General features: G+C 42.3%; 2 protein-coding genes across 5 annotated transcripts in view; one reads left to right on the top strand and one right to left on the bottom strand.

Annotated features, from left to right (window-relative positions):
* LOC115114427 (dual specificity testis-specific protein kinase 2-like) overlaps positions 1-7913 on the bottom strand; it is a 39559-nt gene extending 31646 nt beyond the window's left edge. The window contains exons 1-2 of one of the 4 annotated variants that reach the window (XM_029642652.2): positions 7512-7913; positions 7200-7370 (exon numbers count right to left, since the gene is read on the bottom strand). The gene's annotated coding sequence lies outside the window, so the exon portion shown is untranslated. Of the gene's footprint in view, positions 1-7199 lie in introns of all 4 variants that reach the window. The other 3 variants (XM_029642653.2, XM_029642651.2, XM_065013426.1) reach the window with 3 other exon arrangements.
* Positions 7914-8479: 566 nt separating this feature from the next.
* On the top strand, positions 8480-10144 carry LOC115113940 (transmembrane protein 53). The gene is made up of 3 exons (XM_029641873.2): positions 8480-8655; positions 8897-9000; positions 9113-10144. Exons 1-3 carry the CDS (start codon positions 8601-8603, stop codon positions 9806-9808), a joined length of 855 nt encoding a protein of 284 aa, XP_029497733.2. The 5' UTR covers positions 8480-8600; the 3' UTR covers positions 9809-10144.
* Positions 10145-16993: the final 6849 nt, after the last annotated feature.

Below are 16993 nucleotides of genomic sequence, written 5' to 3'. Positions count from 1 at the left end.
AGTCCTAACCCGCCTCTGGTCTGACAAGCCTACAAATAATGGCTCTAATAGGGATAGATTGTCCAATTATATGAGATTAAGCCAAGATAAAGCCAAAGCCCAAGACTGGGATCCTAAACGAACAAGGGAGCATGTACAGGAACACAAGGAGACATAATAACCCCCAGAGTAATGACCATAGGAATAAGTCCTTTGATTTAAATGACTGAGTGAGGGCGAGGATGACCTTTCACATGGCACTAGTACTTTGAAGCATCCAGCACTTGTTAAGGACCCCTGATTTCCCCAGCATGCACAGGTCTATTGAGCTTACTCGATGGGCTGGTTGTAACTAGGCGAGGTCTCTGGATTATTCTGCTGTCCTCCCCTTTCCTTGAGTTAGAGACTAGAGAGAAGCTATTAAAAACTCTGGGAGAAGAATGCTATTCTTAATTCAACCTCGTGTGATTCCCATCCCCCATCCAATCCCAAATGAAAACAACTGAAATCAAATCATCCAAAGTTACTGGACTAGTTCTGGGATCTTTTTGCTGCTCCAGCCGTACCCTTAAAAGGATGTTATCCTCCTCCATTACTAAAGGCATTTTTTGCCATTTTGCAAGTGTATGACAATGATCAGACTCAGTCTGCCAAGAATGTTTAAAGCAGCTATTTTAGTAAATCTGCTTTTCAGAAGCAGAACGGATGTATAACATATGAGGGCTGTTTTTCCATTTCAATTGCTGCTAGGCCTAGTCGTCTGGGTTCACAAGAACAAGTCATAAATGTCACTAAAATCATACATTTCCCTTCATTCAAAGCAGAAACACTTAACAGCGTCATATCAATAATGCAGATGGTGAATTCATGACTTCTCCAGTCTGAACCCTTTCTTCCCTCACTCCCTCCCTCCCTAGCATCTCAGCAGCAACCTACATTTTGTAGCTGGTGAGAATACAACTACAGTGCCTTCAGAACATATTCACAACCCTGGACTTTGTGCACATTTTGTTGTGTTATAGCTTGAATTTGAAATGGATGAGATGAGATTTCTGTATTTAATGTTCAATACATTTGCACTTTGTCATTATGGGGTATTGAGTGTAGATGGGTGAGATTTTCTGGTTTCTTTTCTCAACTGAAACCATTTTGAATTCAAACTGGTCACATATTGTGGAATAAGTCAAGGGGTATGAATACTTTGAAGGCACTGTAGGCTTGTGTGGACATAATGCATTTTTCCAAAGCGACAAATCAGTCTCAATGATAATGAACTGGAGGAAGTAGAGGTCTTTTACAATGGGCCACTAATGACAAAATTACAGATGAGGGCAATTCCACGGTAACAGATTTAAACTTTGAAATCAGTTTTTCTATTTAAAATGTATGCCCCCCCCCAAAAAAACATTAATTTCAAAGTTTAACAAATCATACAACTCCATGCACAAGGACTACATAATGATTTCCACTGAAAAAAATATATATACAAAAACTATTTTGTGGATAAATGGTATTGTGTGGTCACAAAACCAGTATCACAATACTAGGAAGAAAGGAAGCAAAACACGAAGCGGAAAGTCTGGTATCGCAGCGGTCCTTTGTAACTCAGTTGGTGGAGCATGGTGCTAGTAACGACAGGATAGTGGGTTTGATTCCCGGGACCACCCATATGTAACATGTATGCAAGCATGATTGGATGAAAGTGTCTGCTAAATGGCATTTATTATTATTATTGCTTTTACGCAACCACATTTGACAAAAACATAAATATTTGCTATAAAGTATATAAGGTATGTGGACACCCCATTCAAATGAGTGGATTCGGATATTTCAACCACATGTCACCAACAGGTGTATAAAATAAAGCACACAACCACGCAATCACCAAAGAACTTGACTGGCCTGCACAAAGCCCTGACCTCAAAACACATCAAACACCTTTAGGATGAATTGGTACGCCAACTGTGAGCCAGACCTAATCACCCAACATCAGTGCCTGACCTCACTAATGCTTGTGGCTTAATTGAAGCAAGTCCCCACGGCAATGTTCCAACATCTAGTGGAAATCCTTCCCAGAAGAGTGGATGCTGTCATAGTAGCAAAAGGGGGGAGGGGGGGACCAACTCCATATTAAAGCCCATGATTCTGGAATGAGATATTCGACGAGCATGTGTTCACATACTTTTGGCCATGTAGTGTACGTCTGCAGAGTGAATGGGATGCCAACTATGACATGGCACCTTGAGTTTAAAATATACAGTTTGGTTATTGAACTACAGTAAGTGAAGTAGATTTACACCCGGTAACAGAATTACATCATGTTTACCTGATCTATTCTACACAGATATGTATAAGTGTGGATATGAATGTCATTCTCCTCATGTTTCACAAGTTTGGACATCACAGCACAGTACAGTGTAGTACAATACAGCAGAGCAGAGTTCAGTACTGTATATTTCAGTACAATATACTGTACTACTGCATTGTACTGTACTCTGCTTTACTGACTGTACTCTACTGTGCTATCCAAACTTGTGAAACATACTTCTATAATAGGTTCAGATAGTTCAGATTCGGTCCAGTCCGGTCCGTCTGTGGACGCTAACGTCAAGGCCAGGGTGGACCGAACAAATGTCAACATCCATGGACGTCCGGTTCTCAGTGGGTGAGGATGCTGGTTACAGTAACTGGAAAGAGAGGGGGCTCATGGGTAGGTGTCACTAAGAGCTGTGAGAGTTGACCTTAACTGGAAAGAGAGAGGTAGAGGGAAGGGTTGTCCAGACTCCGACTGTGTGCGGTGAATCGTAGTTTGACCACCAGACAATAGAAAGAAAGAAAACAGTAATGAGCTGAACGTCACAGTATGCCAGTGGAAGGGAGGAGAGTAGCAGGTGACCCAACTGTGGTTTGTGACTATGATTTCCCATTGTAGCCAATTCAGTTGCAGTAATTGTAAGTGTCCTCGGATGGGGCCACACTGTCTCCTCCTGTCTCAGCCTCCAGTATTTATGCTGCAGTAGTTTATGTGTCGGGGGGCTAGGGTGAGTTTGTTATATCTGGAGTACTTCTCCTGTCCTATTCGGTGTTCTGTGTGAATCTAAGTGTGCGTTCTCTAATTCTCTCCTTGTCTCTTTCTTTCTCTCTCTCTCTCGGAGGACCTGAGCCCTAGGACCATGCCCCAGGACTACCTGACATGATGACTCCTTGCTGTCCCCAGTCCATCCGGGCCGTGCTGCTGCTACAGTTTCAACTGTTCTGCCTTATTATTATTCGACCATACTGGTCATTTATGAACATTTGAACATCTTGGCCATGTTCTGTTATAATCTCCACCCGGCACAGCCAGAAGAGGACTGGCCACCCCACATAGCCTGGTTCCTCTCTAGGTTTCTTCCTAGGTTTTGGCCTTTCTAGGGAGTTTTTCCTAGCCACCGTGCTTCTACACCTGCATTGCTTGCTGTTTGGGGTTTTAGGCTGGGTTTCTGTACAGCACTTTGAGATATCAGCTGATGTACGAAGGGCTATATAAATACATTTGATTTGATTTAATTCCGTTACGGATATTTTGGTAATTCTGTTACCAATTTGTTTTAAATCACTTAATAATTCATAAACAAAATTGATATCAGTAAAATCACTAACTAAATCAGGTCTACCATTACTTGTTACTTCTGTGAACATTTATTATCCTCCCTCCACATCAGGGAGTGAAATGATCAAAGATGTGTATGCTTTTGGTAATGGAATTACAAGGCACAAGACAATATATATATATTATTATTTATTTTATTATTTTTTTTTATTTTAAAACATCCTCAATCTACATACAATACCCCATAATGACAAAGCAAAAACAGGTTTAGAAAAAAAAACACTAATATCACATTTTACATAAGTATTCAGACCCTTTACTCAGTACCTTGGTGAAGCACCTTTGGCAGCGATTACAGCTTCGAGTCTTGTTGGGTACGATGCGAAAATGAGCTCAATTTCGAGTCTCATATCAAAGGGTCTGAATACTTGGCACACCTGTATTTGGGGAGTTTCTCACATTCATCTCTGCAGATTTTCTCAAGCTCTGTCAGGTTGGATGGGGAGCCTCACTGCACAGCTATTTTCAGGTCTCTCCAGAGATGTTCGATCAGGTTCAAGTACAGGTCACAAAGACATTCAGAGACTTGTCCTGAACCCACTCGTGCATTGTCTTGGCTTTGTGCTTAGAGACATTGTCCTGTTGGAAGGTGAACCTTTGCCCCAATCTGAGGTCCTGAACAGGTTCTTCAAGTATCTCTCTGTACTTTGCTCAGTTCATCTTTCCCTCGATCCTGACTAGTCTCCCAGTCCTTGCCGCTGAAAAACATCCCCATAGCAGGAGGCTGCCACCACCATGCTTCATGGTAAGGATAGTGCCAAATTGTCTCCAGACATGACGCTTGGCATTCAGGGCAAATAGTTCAATCTTGGTTTCATCAGACCAGAGACCCAAGTGGGCTGTAATGTGCCTTTTACTGAGGAGTGGCTTCTGTCCAGCCACTCTACCATAAAGGCCTGATTGGTGGAGTGCTGCAGAGATGGTTGTCCTTCTGGGAAGTTCACCCATCTCCACAGAGGAACTCTAGAGCTCTGTCAGAGTGACAATCAGGTTCTTTGTCACCTCGCCCCCGATTGCTCAGCTTGGTCAGGCGGCCAGCTCTAGGAAGAGTCTTGGTGGTTCCAAACTTCTTCAATTTAAGAATGATGGAGGCCACTGTGTTCTTGGGGACTTTCAATGCTGTAGAAATATTTTGGTATCTTTCCCCAGATCTGTGCCTCGAAACAATCCTGTCTTGGAGCTTTACGGACTTTTCCTTTGACCTCATGGCTTGGTTTTTGCTCTGACATGCACCTTCAACTATGGGACCTTATATAAACAAGTGTTTGTCATTCCAAAGCACATCCAATCAATTTAATTTACCACAGGTGGACTCCAATCAAGTTGTAGAAACATCTCAATGATTATCAATGGAAACAGGATGCACCGGAGCTCAATTTCAAGTCTCATATCAAAGGGTCTGAATACTTGTGTAAATAGGATAAACATTTCTAAAACCCTGTTTTCGCTTTGTCATTATGGGGTAGTGTGTGTAGATTGATTAGTATTATATTTTTTAATCCATTTTACAGTAAGGCTGTAATGTAAAGAAATACATCAAAATGTAACAAAATGCAGAAAAGGGGAAGGGGTCTGAATACTTTCCGAATGCATTGGAAGTGTTGATGTTAGTTGGCAGGGGACTATGTAAACATTGTGTTTTGATGAATACCTTTTCAGATCTTTCTAGTAGATTCTTACTAAAACACCTTTTTCATCTGTTAATCCAGAAATCAAAGCCTTTACTTGTTCTTTTTTTTTATTTTATGGAAAATGGTTGAAAAATATCCTTATGCCTTAATTTCCCAAAAACATAGACTAAGCTTCCATTTGACATCCAATTTGATATATGGTCCTATGAACGTGACGTTTGTGCTCATGGGTCCTTTTCGATGGAAATGCCCATGGGACATCAGGGCTCGACTTGCCCAGGAACCCTCCTGGCAAGTTGCTCATCCCTGTCAGTGGCCCGCTTGGACAAAATATTGTAATAATGCTATTTTATTATTATTTTATTTTATTTTTTAAATCTAGGCTATATAACTGATAAAAAACGGATTAATTCATGAAACTGTTAGTTCGTCATGTCGATGATTTATCACACGAGCGCCGCACAAATAAAACCTCATTTGAGATTGCAGCAACTCGATAGGACACCAACAGCGGTAGGAAAGATGTTCCAAGTTATGATATATACTAGTAAATACTAAGGCAATAATCAAGAATGGGTATGCAAACCAGCTATAAAAAGTTCAGTTTTAGTTGATGGTTGAATATTTGCCATGCGCAATTCACTCATCATGGAATAGCCTAACTTTACATTCCTCGAGGCTATTTGGTCCTTAAAGCCCTTGTAGTTATTTATGGTAGCCGATTTAGAAGTTCTACTGCTCAAAATAATGATTCTGTGATTTAATTTCTGATAAATGTTTATGAGATGTAGCCGCTTTCATTTGTTTCGGGTGTTGCGCTAGTCTGTTGCGGTAAAACATGCATTATTCTCTAAGTGTTAATGCAGATGTTTTTTATATTGGCTATTATAACAATTAGATATCAAATGTAGTTAAATAAAAATGACAATTAAGTGCATGAAAAAGTATTTGAAAGACCTTGAATTTGTATGCTACTTGCTCAGCCCAAATGAAAGAAAATAACCTGCAATTTAAATTATGCGCGCATCATTTGCTTCCCTGACAGATCCTGACCCGGGACATATTCATATTTTGTTCATTTTATTTGGGCCAGTAGCTTTCGGTTGGCACTTGTCCGGTGTGCCATTGGCATCTTTACCTGAATGTCAAGCCCTAGACATCCCTGTGTTCGCCTGACACCAGATATTTGTGCTCTATCCAGCTGTTCAAATGTGCTACAATAAAATATGTTTATTGTTAAATCGCCAACAGGAGGGTCATCTGGTTATGATGAAACGCAAGATCAAGAATCACCATGAAAAAGAGGGATGATCAGAGAGTGTTTGAGGGTAGAACATTTAGTTAGGTTTCTATTCTGCTGTGAAAAAGTCGATGGATTCTATTCACTAAAATGTATTTTTTATGATCACTATCAGAGCCCAGTCAGCTGTAAAGGATGGGTATCCGAGGCAGCAACGGCATACCTGACATTTTAAATAATGACCCAGTCTTGTTCATAGGGGAGGGACCAGTTTCTTCTGATCTGATAACATCCGTTTATAACCTACAATACGAGTTCGGATACAATACGTTAATCAAATACCTGGCCAGCATTATCTGAACACTTGCCGTTTGATTAGTTCAGTGCAATATTCCATTATAAACAATGAGTTACTGCATTAGCTACAACGTTGAAACTATGTAATTAAAGTAACTTTGTTGTTACTGGTACCTAGCTACTACTTGCAACAAATGTTGGTCTGTTTACCCCACGCGTTTCACTTTCCATGATTACGTTAGTTAGCTTATTTTAGCTTGCTAAACTAGCTGACCAACTAGCTCACGTTAACGTTAGTTACGAAACGGACACATACTGAGTGGCAGGCTTCATCCGCCAACGTTAACATTACCTAAACTAGCAAACTTCGCATGCTGGCAGAGCTAGCCAGAGTTCTTACCTTGTCGTTTGTCATGAAGATGGTGAGATGTTGGACTCTTCAACAACAACTTGATGAAATGACGGGCCAAACTCAGTTACTTCCATCTCATTGCAATAGTTTGCAGGCCAGTCGGTCTACTCACCATGCACGAGCTAGTAGCGGCCAGTTGGCTAACTTGCTTGTAGTTAGCTGGTCTCGGTAACGTTAGTTTAGTTTGTCAACAAGAGAAGATGAGAAGCTAGTTAACGGTAGCCACTCCACTTTGCTAACACACGAGAAGTTACGCAGCCAACGCCGAAGTAACTCTTAACTACACGAATTATAGCTTACCTCACATCGAAATGTAAACTCGCGGTACACCTTATGTGGCATTTGTTTTCTCATTAAAACACAATCGCAGTGGTTAAAGACTGTTCAGTCGTTTGACAGCTCTGCTACGCAGTGTTGACTGGCTCCCCTAAGAGACAATTTATGCTTGATCCGAAAATGTGGTCGGAGGCCATATGGATGGTGTGACGCAATTTTGCGGAGCACCCAGAGACACACAGAAGTACATATTGAGCTCTGTGCCGCATCGCTGTGCGCCTCTTAAATGTTTTAACATTGTGGATGGCTCCGCATTGACATGATTGGTTGACGGTCGGTGAAGGCGGGAGGTCCTGTATAACCTAAACATAAACTCACTTTCTTGACAACTTCCTTCACAACAGCTCTGCGCTTATCTGCGAAGCGCAAGAGGTATGAATGGCTATATCACCGTAATGCTGCACGGTCAGTGCAGACAGCCGATTGACCATGTACCGCCTTTAACACTCCCACTAAACTGCGATCCCCCTTTTCACGTCCAGATTGACAGCTGAGGCTTCCATTCAGGGACAAGAATGCAACACACTAATGTTTTTGTTTTTGATGGGGTGTGTGTAATGTACAATATTTGACTGTGTTAACTCGAATATTGATGGTAGTTTGAACGTATATAATAATTTCACCAGCTGTGAATACTAATTTACCTCTACTATGCATTGACTCTAGAAGTCTACAGTTATTTCACATTTCACACTACTAATTTACAACACTCATCACATAATGTGGTACAGGGTACACCTCTAAATATATTTTGGTAAAACGAAATAAATTACAAAATTGTTATTCCACAGATTGCATAATGTTGTCAAATAATTCCCATGTTATTCTGAGTGAAATATTCGATTCAAATATGGGCATTGGCTGCCATCTCGTGGAGGAACATGGAACTGAATGTATAGTGAAGGGAAAACGAACCAATCAGAAACCATGAACGAACAACTCTTGACTTCCGTAGCGACTAGCGAACCTGCGAGAACGTTGAGGTTCAGCGCATCAGCCAAATGAATCGTATAGCAAAAGGGCTCATTGTTCTGTAATATAATCGGCTACAGAATGGAAGATGATGGCATGGACTATAACATTGTGTTTCCAGATGCATTGATCTCGGGTGAGCACTTTATCTAGCCTTGCTTAGGCTAGCTAACAACACTAATCTAGCTAACGTTAGCTGTCAGACAGACCCATGAGCTATTTAGACAACGTTAACGTGGGCACTGGCAGGTTTATCCATAATTCAATTATAGCTGAATTTGACTGACTCAAAGACTGCTTGCTAGCTAGCTAAATTCGTTTTCCTGGTCTTGCAGTTAGTTTAACTGATTATAACTGATTTGTTTTTCTCCTTTTAGAAAGACACTGGCATGGAACAAAGGAACCAGTTGTCATACTGCTGGGATGGGCTGGTTGCAGAGACAAACATCTTGCCAAGTACAGCTCCATTTATAACGAACAGGTTGGCGTAAAAACTATTATTGTGGTGGTAAATGTCTCCTGTCATTTCAATAAATTGTTATTCTACTTCATTATTCATGTGTGACTTACCTTTCCCCCTCTCTTTGTTCCAGGGTTGTGTCACTATTTGCTATACTGCGCCCTTGAAGACAGTATTCGTCTCTGAATCATTTGGCTACAAGGAGCTGAGTAATACTGCCCACAAACTACTTGAGATACTCTATGATTACGAGGTGGAAAACAGCCCTATATTTTTCCACGTGTTCAGCAACGGGGGATTCATGCTGTACCGCTACATTGTTGAGCTCTTGCACAGTCATAAACAGTTCAGTACCCTATGTATAGTTGGGACTGTGGTGGACAGTGCCCCAGGCAGTGGAAATGTGAGGGGGGCATTACGGGCTCTTACAGCCACTCTGGGACCCAAAATCAATGTGATGTTGAGGTGTGTTCTCTTGGCACTGTTTGCTGTAACTGTTTTCCTGCTTAGGGTGGTTCTGTACCCCATAACCAAGTACATCCACAAGAACCACTACGATGCCATCCGGGAGCACCCTCCTACCTGGCCCCAGCTGTACCTGTACTCCAGAGCTGATCGAGTGATTCGGTACAGTGATGTTGAGCTCATGGTCAAGACTCTAAAGGAGAAAGGGGTGTCTGTGGAAAGTTTTGACTTCAAAACCCCTGCCCACGTGAGCCATTTCCGTGACTTTCCAGAGGAGTACTCCAAGAGATGCCTGGATTTCCTGACCAACTGCATGAAGGATTCAACAGTGAAAATAAAAAAGCGACACTTGATCCAGCATTGAAAGCACACTAATTAATGTTTCTCAAAAGTCTGTGGCACTTATGTTTTTGTGATTCTACTGTAATGTTACACATGTATAAGTCTGTACTTGGAAATCTGCAGCTCCACTGCACATCTTATTTCAAATGCTTAAGTTTTAAGAGTTGAAGACAATTAAGCAAAAATAGACAAGTGATAACCAAAGTGCCAGTGCTGTGAATTTTGATTGGTACTATTTGTGAATCTTTAATCAAGTGGTTGATATTTCAAAAGAATGTGATTGACTAAGAATGTATGTACTTACTGAACACGTGTTTAACTATTGTGCCTTCTATAAATTAAAGAAGCGTTATGTCAACATTTGCATTTCTTTTGGTCTACTTGTTTGAAAATGCGGAACCTTGGATTACTCTGGAAGATGAACTATTACAGTTAGCAATGGCCATTACATGAATTAAGTTTCTTGTGAAATTATAGGGTTGAACACATGATTACAATTCAATAACATTTCACAGTTGTAGTAAAGCAGTGCAGCATTCTTATTGCCTATACTGTAAATATTGCATCACACAAAAGGTCATTTAAAAAAATATATTATTTCTGATGTGACGATCTGTATGATACTGCGATTGGGGAAGGACCCCTTCCACTCAACCCAGCACTGCAGATTGTGCATGGCTACCTTTGGCCTTGTCTAAACTCAGCCTTTGTCTCGCCAGACATCAGTGATAGTTTGAAGAGCAGTGCTCTAAGTTGGTCAGGTAGAGATGATTATTGAATTATTCTGAATGTCAAATTTCACATTTTGGAGAGAGGCATGGGCATTTGTCTCTACAGAAAGCTCACCCTGGCACATCAAACATCATTTATATCCACTCAAAGGAGAAGGGGAAAGTTTACACATCTGCAGACACAGATGAACAAAGCTTATTGGAGTACATACTAGATCATTTTTGTTAGTTGGGTGGCTGCATGGCTCACATTGCCAAATGGTTGTTTTGGGAATGTTTTCCAGAGATGCAGACTCTTCCTGCTGATCTGATTTAAACCTAACTGCCTCCCTGACTTTAAGAGATGAAGAGCAAACATGAATAACCATTTGGATGGTGTGCCCAATTAATGAAAGTCTGAATAGCAATATTACAAAAGACAGAAAATAATGAATTACTGAGGTGATTTGTGGATAAACTATTGGCCTACGTTGTGACAATACAGACTCATACACACTGTCCCCTAAAAGCAAGGATGTGCCAAATACACAAACATGAAAAGGAGTGTGTGTGATCTGTGTTCTTTATCTTCTTTGTGGATGTTTATTTCCTTTAGCTTGTATGACCTGAATATGTCTGCCTTATGGAGGGATTTATTCTAATGAAATCTAAAATCTTTGATTAAGTGTTTTGGTTCAAATGGTTTTGTCTCTAGCATCAATCAGCTGATGCTAATGGGGTTAAGTTGACACTAAAATGTTTTTTAATTTTTTTTAAACAATAGCTTGGTTGAAATGGGAAACGTCATCAACCACCGGACTTTTTGAAGCAGAAGAAGGTCAGGAGTCAGCTTATGTTAGCTAGCAAATTCATGGAACGCCGTTTGTGTCTTTTGCGTGTCAAAAAAGACACAGGTCAAATAACACTATTTGGGATTCTGCGAGATTTAGGTTGTTTTTCTACTTACCCAGAGTCAAATGAACTCATGAATACCATTTTTATTTCTCTGTGTCACGCCCTGGTCTAAGTATTTTGTGTTTTCTTCATGTATTGGGTCAGGCCAGGGTGTGGCATAGAGTTTTTGTATTGTGGTGTGTTTTGTCTTGGGATTTTGGAATGTGTGTATAGTGGGATTGTAGCTTAGTGGGGTGTTCTAGGAGACTCTATGGCTGTCTGAAGTGGTTCTCAATCAGAGGCAGGTGTTTACCGTTGTCTCTGATTGGGAACCATATTTAGGCAGCCATATTCTTTGGTTGTATTGTGGGTGATTGTCCTGTGTGTCTTGATGTCCTGGTTAGAGGTTAGTAGACACTTGTATAGGCTGTTTTCGGTTTTCGTTTTGTAGTGTTAGTGTTTTGTTGTGTGTTACGTTTGTTTATTAAAGATGAATCACAATAGACACGCTGCAGTTTGGTCCGACTCTCCTTCACCATTAGAAAGCCGTTACACTCTGCGTGCAGTTTGGAGATTATTGGAGTTAGCATATTGTTAGCTTAGCACAATTGTTGGAAGTCTCCTGGTACAGTAGCCAGCAGATCGCAAAGTTGCATCTGTCTCAATGGTGCGCTTACAGACGCCATAATGAAACAAACACAATGTTGTGACGCCAACGGCAAAGTGAATGACAAATTGGATAAAATCTGGTTTCTTATGATTATCAGTAAAATAAACAAATATATACAATCTAGATGACTATGTATTGCCTTGTAAGACTATAAATGACTAACCACCCCACCCAGCTTTGTAGTAGTTAGAATGTCTGTGGGAGACTTCCAGTAATTGTGCTACGCTAACAATATGCTTACTTCAATAATCTCAATAAGAAATTGGCTTTGACAAAGTACCCAAACAAGGCCAAAGGGAGAAGGAGACCGATGAGCAGCCACAGCAAGCCCATGTGATTCCATGTCTATGTATATAGGGCAGCAGCCTCTAAGGTGCAGGGTTGAGTAACCAGGTGTTAAGCTTACCCACCCTTCAAGTGCTGCCAGGATAATAGATCCACTGACTGTTCCTGACCATCTTGGAAGAGAGGAGCCAGCTTAGGTTAGCCTATAATCCTACCCTAGCTGCAGGTTTTCTGTCCCAAAACATTCTATTTGACTTTGATTTTGGCCTTTACTACTATTGCCCATAGAAACGCATTGAATGATGGATTCATGAATAGCAAAACAGACAGTCAAAAAGTGTTTCATAAGGAATAAGACGTTGATGTGTCTGTCCTATATCTAGGATATATAAGAAAGCTCAAGTTTTTTTGGACACATATTTAACACACTTTTATTTGTTGGCACCAAACTACCTCCATACTTCCATTCATTTTTTCTTTCTACCAGTTCAGGGTTACCTTCAGAGGAGTCCCATGACACTTGTGGGGGATGTAGCAAAACTGCAAAAATCTGTTCATAAAAATCTCATCTTTCATAGAGTGGTCATATTCATTTGTAGGCCAAAACGTTTGGACACTCACAGATGTTTTCATGAGAAGACCGATTTTCGGGATGTCTCATGGTCTGACAAACACCACTGTAGCTCGGCCACCTTCTACAGCAGATGCGGAAGGCCTACATAGATACATCAAAGCTGGGACCGAGAGACTGAAAAACAGCTTCTATCTCAAGGCCATCAGACTGTTAAACAGCCATCACTAGCCGGCTACCACCTGGTTACTCAACCCTGCACCTTAGAGGCTGCTGCCCTATATACATAGACATGGAATCACATGCCACTTTAATAATGGAATACCAAGCACTTTAATAATGTTATATACTGCTTTACTCATCTCATATTTATAAACTGTATTCTATTTTAGTCAATGCCACTCCGACATTGCTTGTCCTAATATTTATATATTTCTTAATTCCATTCTTTTAATTTTAGCTTTGTATGTATTGTTGTGTATTGTTAAATACTACTGCACTGTTGGAACACAAGCATTTCACTACGCCCGCTGCTAAATATGTATGTGATCAATAACATTTGATTTGATTTGATAGGCGGATCCGGTGGATTGAGATGCAGCCCATGCAACAACAAAAAAATGTATCTCTAGCTAAAACTGACAGATTTTTATGAGGATGCATCAATAGACTCGTATTAATAGAAACTGGCTCATAGGAAGATAGTGGCTGGAAAGCTTGGTTACTGCAGATGTGGCATTTTGTTTCCTATAGTAGGCTACGATTTGCTTTACTGTGTACCTTTCCAAATCATGTCCAATCAATTGCATTTACTACAGCTGGACTCCAATAAAGTTGTAGAAACATCTTGAGGATGATCAATGAAAACAGGCTGCACCTGAGCTCAATTTTGAGTCTCGTAGCAAAGGCTCTGAGTACTTATGTAAATGAGGTATTTCTGTTTTTCTAAAAAACAGTTTTTGCTTTGTCATTATGGTGTATTGTGTGTAGATTGATAAGGAAAAACTTAATTTAATCCATTTTATAATAAGGCTGTAATGTAATAACATTTGGAAATGCACTGACCTAACAGTATTCATACTGACACAACAGTATTCATACTGACCTAACAGTATTCATACTGACACAACAGTATTCATACTGACACAACAGTATTCAACTGTTTTTTAACCTCCCCACGTCTACCTTTGACTCATTCCTCTCTGCCTCATTCTTTCCACTCCTCTCCTCTTTTGACCTCACCCTCTCACCTTCCCCCTCTACTCACAAGGCAGGCAATACGCTCGACCTCATCTTTACTAGATGCTGTTCTTCCACTAACCTCACTGCAACTCCCCTCCAAGTCTCCGACCACTACCTTGTATCCTTTTCCCTCTTGCTCTCATCCAACACTTCCCACACTGCCCCTACTCGGATGGTATCGCGCCGTCCCAATCTTCGCTCTCTCTCCCCCGCTACTCTCTCCTCTTCCATCCTTTCATCTCTTCCCTCTGCTCAAACCTTCTCCAACCTATCTCCTGATTCTGCCTCCTCAACCCTCCTCTCCTCCCTTTCTGCATCCCTTGATTCTCTATGTCCCCTATCCTCCAGGCCGGCTCGGTCCTCCCCTCCTGCTCCGTGGCTCGACGACTCATTGCGAGCTCACAGAACAGGGCTCCGGGCAGCCGAGCGGAAATGGAGGAAAACTCGCCTCCCTGCGGACCTGGCATCCTTTCACTCCCTCCTCTCTACATTTTCCTCTTCTGTCTCTGCTGCTAAAGCCACTTTCTACCACTCTAAAGTCCAAGCATCTGCCTCTAACCCTAGGAAGCTCTTTGCCACCTTCTCCTCCCTCCTGAATCCTCCTCCCCCTTCCCCCCCTCCTCCCTCTCTGCAGATGACTTCGTCAACCATTTTGAAAAGAAGGTCGACGACATCCGATCCTCGTTTGCTAAGTCAAACGACACCGCTGGTTCTGCTCACACTGCCCTACCCTGTGCTCTGACCTCTTTCTCCCCTCTCTCTCCAGATGAAATCTCGCGTCTTGTGACGGCCGGCCGCCCAACAACCTGCCCGCTTGACCCTATTCCCTCCTCTCTTCTCCAGACCATTTCCGGAGACCTTCTCCCTTACCTCACCTCGCTCATCAACTCATCCCTGACCGCTGGCTACGTCCCTTCTGTCTTCAAGAGAGCGAGAGTTGCACCCCTTCTGAAAAAACCTACACTCGATCCCTCCGATGTCAACAACTACAGACCAGTATCCCTTCTTTCTTTTCTCTCCAAAACTCTTGAACGTGCCGTCCTTGGCCAGCTCTCCCGCTATCTCTCTCAGAATTACCTTCTTGATCCAAATCAGTCAGGTTTCAAGACTAGTCATTCAACTGAGACTGCTCTTCTCTGTATCACGGAGGCCCTCCGCACTGCTAAAGCTAACTCTCTCTCCTCTGCTCTCATCCTTCTAGACCTATCGGCTGCCTTCGATACTGTGAACCATCAGATCCTCCTCTCCACCCTCTCCGAGTTGGGCATCTCCGGCGCGGCCCACGCTTGGATTGCGTCCTACCTGACAGGTCGCTCCTACCAGGTGGCGTGGCGAGAATCTGTCTCCTCACCACGCGCTCTCACCACTGGCGTCCCCCAGGGCTCTGTTCTAGGCCCTCTCCTATTCTCGCTATACACCAAGTCACTTGGCTCTGTCATAACCTCACATGGTCTCTCCTATTATTGCTATGCAGACGACACACAACTAATCTTCTCCTTTCCCCCTTCTGATGACCAGGTGGCGAATCGCATCTCTGCATGTCTGGCAGACATATCAGTGTGGATGACGGATCACCACCTCAAGCTGAACCTCGGCAAGACGGAGCTGCTCTTCCTCCCGGGAAGGACTGCCCGTTCCATGATCTCGCCATCACGGTTGACAACTCCATTGTGTCCTCCTCCCAGAGCGCTAAGAACCTTGGCGTGATCCTGGACAACACCCTGTCGTTCTCAACTAACATCAAGGCGGTGGCCCGTTCTTGTAGGTTCATGCTCTACAACATCCGCAGAGTACGACCCTGCCTCACACAGGAAGTAGCGCAGGTCCTAATCCAGGCACTTGTCATCTCCCGTCTGGATTACTGCAACTCGCTGTTGGCTGGGCTCCCTGCCTGTGCCATTAAACCCCTACAACTCATCCAGAACGCCGCAGCCCGTCTGGTGTTCAACCTTCCCAAGTTCTCTCACGTCACCCGCTCCTCCGCTCTCTCCACTGGCTTCCAGTTGAAGCTCGCATCCGCTACAAGACCATGGTGCTTGCCTACGGAGCTGTGAGGGGAACGGCACCTCAGTACCTCCAGGCTCTGATCAGGCCCTACACCCAAACAAGGGCACTGCGTTCATCCACCTCTGGCCTGCTCGCCTCCCTACCACTGAGGAAGTACAGTTCCCGCGCAGCCCAGTCAAAACTGGTCGCTGCTCTGGCCCCCCAATGGTGGAACAAACTCCCTCACGACGCCAGGACAGCGGAGTCAATCACCACCTTCCGGAGACACCTGAAACCCCACCTCTTTCAGGAATACCTAGGATAGGATAAAGTAATACTTCTCACCCCCTTAAAAGATTTAGATGCACTATTGTAAAGTGGCTGTTCCACTGGATGTCTTAAGGTGAACGCACCAATTTGTAAGTCGCTCTGGATAAGAGCGTCTGCTAAATGACTTAAATGTAATATGTAAATGTAATACTGACACAACAGTATTCATACTGATACATCAGTATTCATACTGACCTAACAGTGTTCATACTGACCTAACAGTATTCATATTGACACAACAGTATTCATACTGACCTAACAGTATTCATATTGACACAACAGTATTCATACTGACCTAACAGTATTCATACTGACCTAACAGTATTCATACTGACCTAACAGTATTCATATTGACACAACAGTATTCATACTGACCTAACAGTATTCATATTGACACAACAGTATTCATACTGACCTAACAGTATTCATATTGACACAACAGTATTCATACTGACACAACAGTATTCATACTGACACAACAGTATTCATACTGACAACAGTACACAACAGTATTCATAC

This window comes from Oncorhynchus nerka, linkage group LG9b (assembly GCF_034236695.1).
Source record: "Oncorhynchus nerka isolate Pitt River linkage group LG9b, Oner_Uvic_2.0, whole genome shotgun sequence".
NCBI classification, from domain to species: Eukaryota; Metazoa; Chordata; class Actinopteri; order Salmoniformes; family Salmonidae; genus Oncorhynchus; species Oncorhynchus nerka.
This window is presented reverse-complemented; position numbering and strand designations above follow the sequence as displayed.